We start from the raw sequence: 8,388 nt of genomic DNA on the forward strand, positions 1-8,388 counted from the left end.
TGCTACTATTCTTGATTTCTTGGATTGTAAACTCTTAGGTATAGCGTCTGTCTTTACTGGCTTTGTAAAATGTCATACACATCTCTTGTGCTATATAAAGGAATACAAGAACCAATGTGCATGCATGGTGAGAAGATACTAAATCTGCTTTAACCAATTTAAAGCATCCAATGGATAATAAGAAAACAAGCCTGTTCTTTTAATTAGTAGAAGTGCTTCTGAGCATCCAATATTAACATGTGAAAGTGGTATGAAGAATAACAACATCAATCCAGACAGACTGTACCAACGCTTCCAAAAGTAGAACACACAACAATAGGTTTCATTTTAGCAGTTCTTTTAATGGGTGACACACAGGAGACCATTTATTCTTGCATCTTTTCAATGGTTTCTTCCTTGTATTTGCCCTTTTCCTTGCCAACTTGGCGAGACTTTGCTTTGCGTTCCAAGATCTTTTTGCGATCCTTGTCCAGTTTTAGCCTAGTGATCACCACCTAGAGAAAAAGGAGAAATAATAAAAATCTGTAATATTAAAACAAACTCTGGCAGAGAACTGTACCATCCTAACACCTTGGGAGTATCACAGTTAAACCTACTGGCATTATTAAATTCCCAGGATTATCATTTAATTTGATTAGAGTTGTAGCTCAGATATTGCTGTTCTTGCACATTTCAAAACTATATAGGATTCTAGGATAATGCAAACTAAAATTTTTTTCTATTGTCCCTCACAAAAAAAAAACCAAAAAACAAACACCCCACAAATGCTTCACAGATCTTTTAGAACTGCCTCCCCACTGACAGTCAGGTCCTCTTAATACACAGCATATGAGAACTAGCGGAAAGGAACAAGAGGCATTAATCTGAGTTTCATGTGAATTGGAAAACTGGATCACAAAGGCCAGCACACTGAACAAGCTCTAGAATTGTGTGTATTCATGGACTAAAATAGACGAAGTAGGTGGGGTAATATCCTGGGTTCAACATGTCTGCATATAACAATGGACTGAAATAGACATATATTCAGGTACTTGGGAATTGATAGCCCTAGTGTGCTGTGATAAATTGAACTGATAGATTTTACTTTTAAACTTGTCTTAGCTACAGGTAGACGTTTTGTGGGTGCTAAGGTTATTGCGAACCAGCCAGCCAAAGGACAAAATTATCACTGAGATACATAAGTTTATTGCTTGTATTATTGTTATACCTGCAGACCCCAATCAGGGATTGAGGTTCAACCAGATGCTATACAAAGTATGTGGCTTATGGCTAAAAAGACTATATGCTTTAACCCTTTCCCTGCTGTTCCCTCACTGCATCTGCTCTACTATCCAGAGTTTTCCTCAAAGTCTTAAAGAATGTTATCTGATAAACAAATATGCAAATATAAAATTCACAACTTGCATCAAGCTGGGATATATAGAATTTGAAGCTAGTGGCCATTACACCATCTAAACTGACACCATATTTGCAGAACTGAAATGAATTACAAGTAATGATCACACCTTCAGAGAGCTTCCTTCACCATTCACTAGCATAAGTACCAAAAATAAGCAACTTAAGCAAAGGTGTCCACAGTAACAACTCCCTCTTTACAGGGCACATGAGATATCCCCATAATTTTGGAAAACACTGCTGCTGTTGGCTGTGCTATTGGTTTAGCAACAAAATACTTAGCATGGCCAATCCATTTATTCAATACAGAATATTTTCAAAATATAAACAATATGTTGACCAGTTTAAAGACAAAGATTATAAATAAAATAGGTTAAAGAAAAGTAGCAATAACTGATGGTCAATATAATTTCATACTTATACTGGGTCTATACAAATAAACCATTCAACAGAGGACCATCTTGGGCAGTATATCATAGGTAGATTCTCAAACATTTCGATTAAAGGTGGCTTTCTTGTAATTATAAATCTGCATTTCCCATGTTCCAGCCTTGAATAAAGTTCTCTTTTAGAGATTCACTAAATAGCACAACCAGCCCAAGATCAGCAAACTGCATTGTTTGTACACTGTACAGTTAAATATCTTTCAAACCAAGTTCAGCTCTGAGTCTGTTAGCAAGTTAAAGAATAGCACTAAAATTGTCCCATGTTTGCGTAGTGGATAGAAAGCATCTGGGAAATAATACTAATGGAAAAAGTTTGTCATGCAAACAGCAGACAACATTCCAAATACAATTTTACTGGTCCCCTTTCTTGGAATGCAAGAGCCACCAATCTGTGTGTGCTGTGCTGTAAACATATGACTGCTGTCAGAAGGTTGCAGTCTGGCCAGGCAAGTTATCAAATCTTATTAACACATGGGTACATTAGCGATTACTTGCCAAGCTCAATTTGCTTCCAGATTCCTGAAGTTATTTCATAATAAGACAGTGATACACACAAGAGTTTCCAATGGGCACCTTAGTTTCCAGACCCTTGCAGCAGCCTACTACTTTTCTGCCTTCCCAACTGGCAAGGAAGTAACAGAACTGGATTAAGCAGTGCTAAAAGAACAATAAGCAGTGCTAGAAAAAACAGATACGTAAACCCCTAAATTTGTGAAGTAGTGAGTTAATGAGATATCTACTGTATCTCCCATCAAGCAATATTTGGATACTATTTGCTTTTAAAAAATGCAACTCTGGGATCTAGTTCTAATACATCCGCACAGATCTGAAGTAGGGCTGTACAATCTAGCCAGTATTCATTCTGCTCCTGCCGGCATTGAAGAAATAAATGCAACATCAATGGGACAAGAGGAGGAATCCTCCTGCTACAGTGAGAGGCAGAAAACTGCAGAATTCCTGCTATGCCCCTAGAACAGCGGTTCTCAAACTGTGGGTCATGACCCCATTTAAAAGGGGTTGCCAGGGCTGGCATTAGACCAGCTGGGGCCCAGGCTTGGGGATGAAGCCCGACGGGGCTCAGGCAGACTCAGGCTTTCATCACCCCTCTTGGGGTCCTGTAGTAATTTTTGTTGTCAGAAGGGGATTGCAGTGCAATGAAGTTTGAGAACCCCTGCCCTAGAAGTTTACTACATAACCAGACTGTCCTTTTTCCTCTTTTGTATATGCAGCTGGTAATTTCCTTATGGAAACAGAGCTTCCTTAGGAGACACCGCTTTCTTGGTGGGTGGCCCAAGACTGGAATTAACTCCTAAAGGAACTAAGGACCATTAGAAAACTCATTACTTTCTACTCTTAAGTACAAATCAACATCTTCCTGGGGGGTGGGGAGAAAGAATGACAGATGTTAGTCATTTTGCTTAATGCACTACTGGAAGACACACAGCTACTATAATGATGAGTGTGCAAAAAGAACATACATAGAATAGAATGGTAGATGTGATGCATTAGAGATGAGGTCATATTTCCACTGTGTAGAGTTTTGTGGTGGAACCCATTAGCTCAAACCCAGTCTCTGGGTACAAAACTGTGTTCTTTGGATATAATTCTGTTCCCCTCTATCACATACAGTTTGTTAGAGGTTTCAGAGTAACAGCTGTGTTAGTCTGTATTCGCAAAAAGAAAAAGGAGTACTTGTGGCACCTTAGAGACTAACCAATTTATCTGAGCATGAGCTTTCGTGAGCTGTAGCTCACGAAAGCTCGTGCTCAAATAAATTGGTTAGTCTCTAAGGTGCCACAAGTACTCCTTTTCAGTTTGTTAGAGGTTTCAGGAAACCTGTCAGAGCTGGGTTCATTCAAAACTACCCTTGCCTGGTCAGTGTGGGCCAGACAAAAGTCTTGTTATATCTGCTTCAAACTAGGTTTCTAGCTAGGTTTGCTGTTATTTCATTAGTTCCCTAATTATTCTTAAATGCCTGTCTATGACCAGCAAAACAAGCATTTTCTTCATCTTCACTGAATATAAACCGCCTTAAACCATGTTAGGCTGAAGCCAGATTCAACCAGCAATATTTTTCCTGGCAGCAACTCCTTCATTTATGGAGGTGTATTTAGATATTTCTAATGCGTCCATCAGAGTGGCAGAAATGCCATACGGGAAGGCTGAAGGATGGATCAGATCAATCCACAACGTATGACAATCCCATTTTCACCACTGCAGAGGACTGGGGTGTGTGTTGGGAGGGGCAGGGGGTGTCCCCCAATATGGCAGTTACTACAATGTGGATGTGCGCTTAACAGTACTTTTGTTTTTAAATAACCAAGCTTTTTGGACATTTTACAAAATGTTTTAGCCTTTCACAAGACCCTGCAGTTCAGATGCAAATAATTTCTTCATGGTCAATCAATTCACAGCAGGAAACAACCCCAAAATTCGGGTTCCTACTTCCCTGCTGCAACTAGGACATTCCCTTACTGTATAGTTATGCCAGTGCTACGGCTTCTCAAACTACTGTGTGTGCTAGGACAGCACTCTACTTCTATAAACTGCACCTATTTCCAAAGCTAACAGAAATTCCTTTGGGGAATTTCAGTTCCCATGCACGTATTATACCTTGCTAGGATGGATTCCAACATGGACTGTTGTGCCGTTGGCCTTCTCACGCTGTACGCGTTCAATGTAGATGACGTATTTTTTTCTGTATACCTGGACTACCTTGCCGATTTGCTGGCCTTTATAATGTCCCCGGACAACCTGACCAAAAAAAACCAGAGCATTTAACTTTCTCAGATTTCACAAATTCAGTCTCAGACATAGATAAGAATAGTAAGATCTTCACAGGCTGAAATCCCACCTTTACCCCTTGTGTGCGACATTACAGTGAGATCTCATATATTGCTCATAGTATGAGCAATATAATGTTCAGCTAGATATAAAATATTATGGTAAGGAAGCGTATTTCTCCTTCAGTAAATTAGATTCAGTGAACTCTAAACTGCTTGAAGTTTAAATTATTAAAGGGCTCCTTTTTCTGCATCTGTCCTGTTTGAGGCCTGTAAACAAGTATGACAGGTTTCAGAGTAACAGCCGTGTTAGTCTGTATTTGCAAAAAGAAAAGGAGTACTTGTGGCACCTTAGAGACTAACCAATTTATTTGAGCATAAGCTTTCGTGAGCTACAGCTCACTTCATCGGATGCATACTGTGGAAAGTATAGAAGATCTTTTTATACACACAAAGCATGAAAAAAACGGGTGTTTACCACTACAAAAGGTTTTCTCTCCCCCACCCCACTCTCCTGCTGGTAACAGCTTATCTAAAGTGATCACTCTCCTTACAATGACAGGTTTCAGAGTAACAGCCGTATTAGTCTGTATTTGCAAAAAGAAAAGGAGTACTTGTGGCACCTTAGAGACTAACCAATTTATTTGAGCATGAGCTTTCGTGTATCTGATGAAGTGAGCTGTAGCTCACGAAAGCTCATGCTCAAATAAATTGGTTAGTCTCTAAGGTGCCACAAGTACTCCTTTTCTCCTTACAATGTGTATGATAATCAAGGTGGGCCATTTCCAGCACAAATCCAGGGTTTATCAAGAACATCTGGGGGTAGGAAAAAACAAGGGGAAATAGGTTATCTTGCATAATGACTTGCATATTTCCCCTTGTCCCCCGCCCCCCACCCCACGTTCTTGTTAAACCCTGGATTTGTGCTGGAAATGGCCCACCTTGATTATCATACACATTGTAAGGAGAGTGATCACTTTAGATAAGCTATTACCAACAGGAGAGTGGGGTTGTGTGTGGGGAGGGGTGGGGGGGAGGGGACGGGACAGGACCTGGACGGGACCTGGATTTGTGCTGGAAATGGCCCAACTTCATTATCATACACATTGTAAGGAGAGTGATCACTTTAGATAAGCTATTATCAGCAGGAGAGTGGGGTGGGGGGAGAGAAAACCTTTTGTAGTGGTAAACACCCATTTTTTCATGCTTTGTGTATATAAAAAGATCTTTTATACTTTCCACAGTATGCATCTGATGAAGTGAGCTGTAGCTCACGAAAGCTTATGCTCAAATAAATTGGTTAGTCTCTAAGGTGCCACAAGTACTCCTTTTCTTGTAACCAAGTATGGCTCTCAAAACACTTGTCTTCCACACATTTTTTTCCTTGAGATCTCCCCCACCATAGCCTAGCCTGTTATAAGATTAACTCCAAAGCCCTAACAGCTATTTAAAGTTGTCTGGCCCATCTCTCCTGCAGAGATTCTACATAAAACAAGATGTCCACAAGACTCAAATTTCACAACAAAGACTAAAATGGCACCTACCTGGACTTCGTCATCTTTTCGGATCGGCATAGAGCGGACATTGTATTTCTGCCTTAGCTCCTTGGAAAGGGGGGAAGACATGATCTTCCTGCGAATGTGAGAGGGTGCATTGAAGTGCCTCTTGCGGTTCTTGCTGCGGTCCGAGGTCACAAAAGGATTGAACTTCATTTTGGCTGCACAAAGAAACATAAAATTGAAACTCTGAGGCATTTATAGCAAAAACAAGCTTGGTGTGAAATTCTGCATATATTAGATATGACACAGTTCCAACTAGATTTCAACAAAATCCTGTAGGCACTTACTTTAGTTTCCATCCACAAATCTCTAGCTTGCATTAACACAAACCTGGGTTTGCAACAAGGTTATATAGCATGTTCCCATACCAATGTGGTGAGGGAGTTCTTCCTATAAAACCATACTATAAACAAATCACCCTGACAGTCTATAGCACTACTTCTGACCCAAAACTCACTGTGTACACCAGTCACGAAAACTGTGCTAGCAATAACCATAATTAAGCATGGTGGTTGTAACCAGCACAGTTCTATTTCCATTGTGGCCATAACCTAGATATTTGAGGGGGCTTGCATCATTTTGTATGCTTCTATTAAAGAGAAAAATGAAGGTTTAGAGAATATAGCAGTCCTGTAATTCAAGTATGTCTTGGAATTTTAGCACGACGTTTGTGACACCCCACAATATCAGTAACGTCACATAGCAGCTCAGTGTTTTAAAGGCAAATTAAGCTCTCGGTGATAGAAACATGTGCCCTCTACCTGCCTATGTTCAAATCCGCGTTCCAATTTGCAGTGAGCTTGGGTTGCACATGAATACAAGACAGGGCTTTGAAACAACCTAATTAAAAATCAGATACTGGACATTGAGGCTTAGTGCTGGCCAAGCTCAGTGGCAGGTGAGAGAGCATGGAACTAAACAAGAGGCAGGAACAGCAGGCCGCAACATAAAAGCTCATCAGCAGAAAAAATACAGGAAAGGAGAGATCAGGAAGAATCAGTTACAAAAACTAAGTATCACAACTGAGGCATACAAGTGAGGGGAATCTGGGGTCTACGAGTACCACTCAGAACAGCCTCCAACGTGCACATTTTTTAAATACTCCACCAGACATGACATAGGAGCGAGGGGTAGCAGAATCGTGGGTTGTTTATGTGCCGCCTTCACCCCAAAATAGGGGCAGCATCTCCCTCTCCGGGGCCGACACCTCGGGAGATGTGCAGCCTCCCACCGTCTCACCGCGGAGAAATAGACTATACCGTAGGGCCTTTAATCTCGGCTCCCCGCCTCGAGTCATTTCCCCAACAGGGGGGTTGCTAGTAGGTCTCCCCGAAAAAGGCCGGGCCCCCAGCAGGTGATCGCTCCCGGGGCAATGGGGACACGGGTTGCTCGCTGTGCTTTCCCTCCACCACCCTCCCATTCCCTATTGGGCGTAATCCCACCCTCACCAAGGCCCCATAGAATCATAGAATCATAGAATATCAGGGTTGGAAGGGACCCCTGAAGGTCATCTAGTCCAACCCCCTGCTCGAAGCAGGACCAATTCCCCAGGCATCTTCTGCAGCCGGGAGCCCCCTCCTGCCCCGCCAGGCTCCCCATACAGGCACTGCACTGTCGGCCGCACGGCTCCCGAGCTCCCCCTAGCACCCCGGGCACGAGATCGAGGCCCCGTGGGAAGGATGGCAGGGGATTATAGCGGCTCCCCCCAGCGCCTCCCTTACCCCGCTGCTGGCTCCACTATGGCGGCCAGGAAAGAGGACTGGACGCTGTTTCCGCCTGCCCTACGAACTCTAAGTTCTCGCGAGAATCAAAGAGTGAGACTGGGGAGGAAAAGTGAGCAGCGCCACCAGGTGTTCGCCGAGCCATACGGCACCTGCAGCAGGAGGGCGGCTGTTGCAAAAGCAAAAAGCAGCAGATGCTGTCCTAAGCCCCATTGAAGTCAGTGAGGTTGCACAGTAAACCAGGGGCGGGCAAACTTTTTGGCCCAAGGGCCACATGAGGTTTCCGAAACTGTATGGAGGGCTGGTTAGGGGATGCTGTGTCTCCCCAAACAGCCAGGTGTGGCTCAGCCTGGCCCCCAACCTAATCTGACCCCCGGCTTCTCGCCCCATGACAGCCTCCCCAGGACTCCTACCCCATCCAACCCTCCCTGTTCTCTGTCCCCTGATGGCCGCCCTGGGACACTCCTGCCCCATCCGCCACCCT

General features: G+C 43.0%; 1 protein-coding gene across 1 annotated transcript; it reads right to left on the reverse strand.

Moving 5' to 3' along the window:
- Window positions 1-320: 320 nt before the first annotated feature.
- RPL26L1 (ribosomal protein L26 like 1) lies at window positions 321-7,984 on the reverse strand. Its single transcript, XM_077824370.1, has 4 exons — window positions 7,905-7,984; window positions 6,169-6,341; window positions 4,455-4,595; window positions 321-494 (listed from the first exon to the last, which is right to left on the reverse strand). The coding sequence occupies exons 2-4, from the start codon at window positions 6,334-6,336 to the stop codon at window positions 366-368; spliced, it is 438 nt and encodes a 145-aa protein (XP_077680496.1). The 5' UTR covers window positions 6,337-6,341; window positions 7,905-7,984; the 3' UTR covers window positions 321-365.
- Between the last annotated feature and the right edge of the window lie 404 nt (window positions 7,985-8,388).

The sequence above is a fragment of the Eretmochelys imbricata genome, chromosome 8 (assembly GCF_965152235.1).
Source record: "Eretmochelys imbricata isolate rEreImb1 chromosome 8, rEreImb1.hap1, whole genome shotgun sequence".
Taxonomy (NCBI): domain Eukaryota; kingdom Metazoa; phylum Chordata; order Testudines; family Cheloniidae; genus Eretmochelys; species Eretmochelys imbricata.

Bases quoted from the DNA above. Each gene is read 5' to 3' on its own strand.
- RPL26L1 (XM_077824370.1), bottom strand. From the start codon at position 6,336: ATGAAGTTCAATCCTTTTGTGACCTCGGACCGCAGCAAGAACCGCAAG. The intron at 4,596-6,168 runs GTAGGTGCCATT...TTTTTTGGTCAG, and splicing joins GAAAAGATGACGAAGTCCAG to GTTGTCCGGGGACATTATAA. The intron at 495-4,454 runs GTATAATACGTG...CTTTTTCTCTAG, and splicing joins TTGGAATCCATCCTAGCAAG to GTGGTGATCACTAGGCTAAA.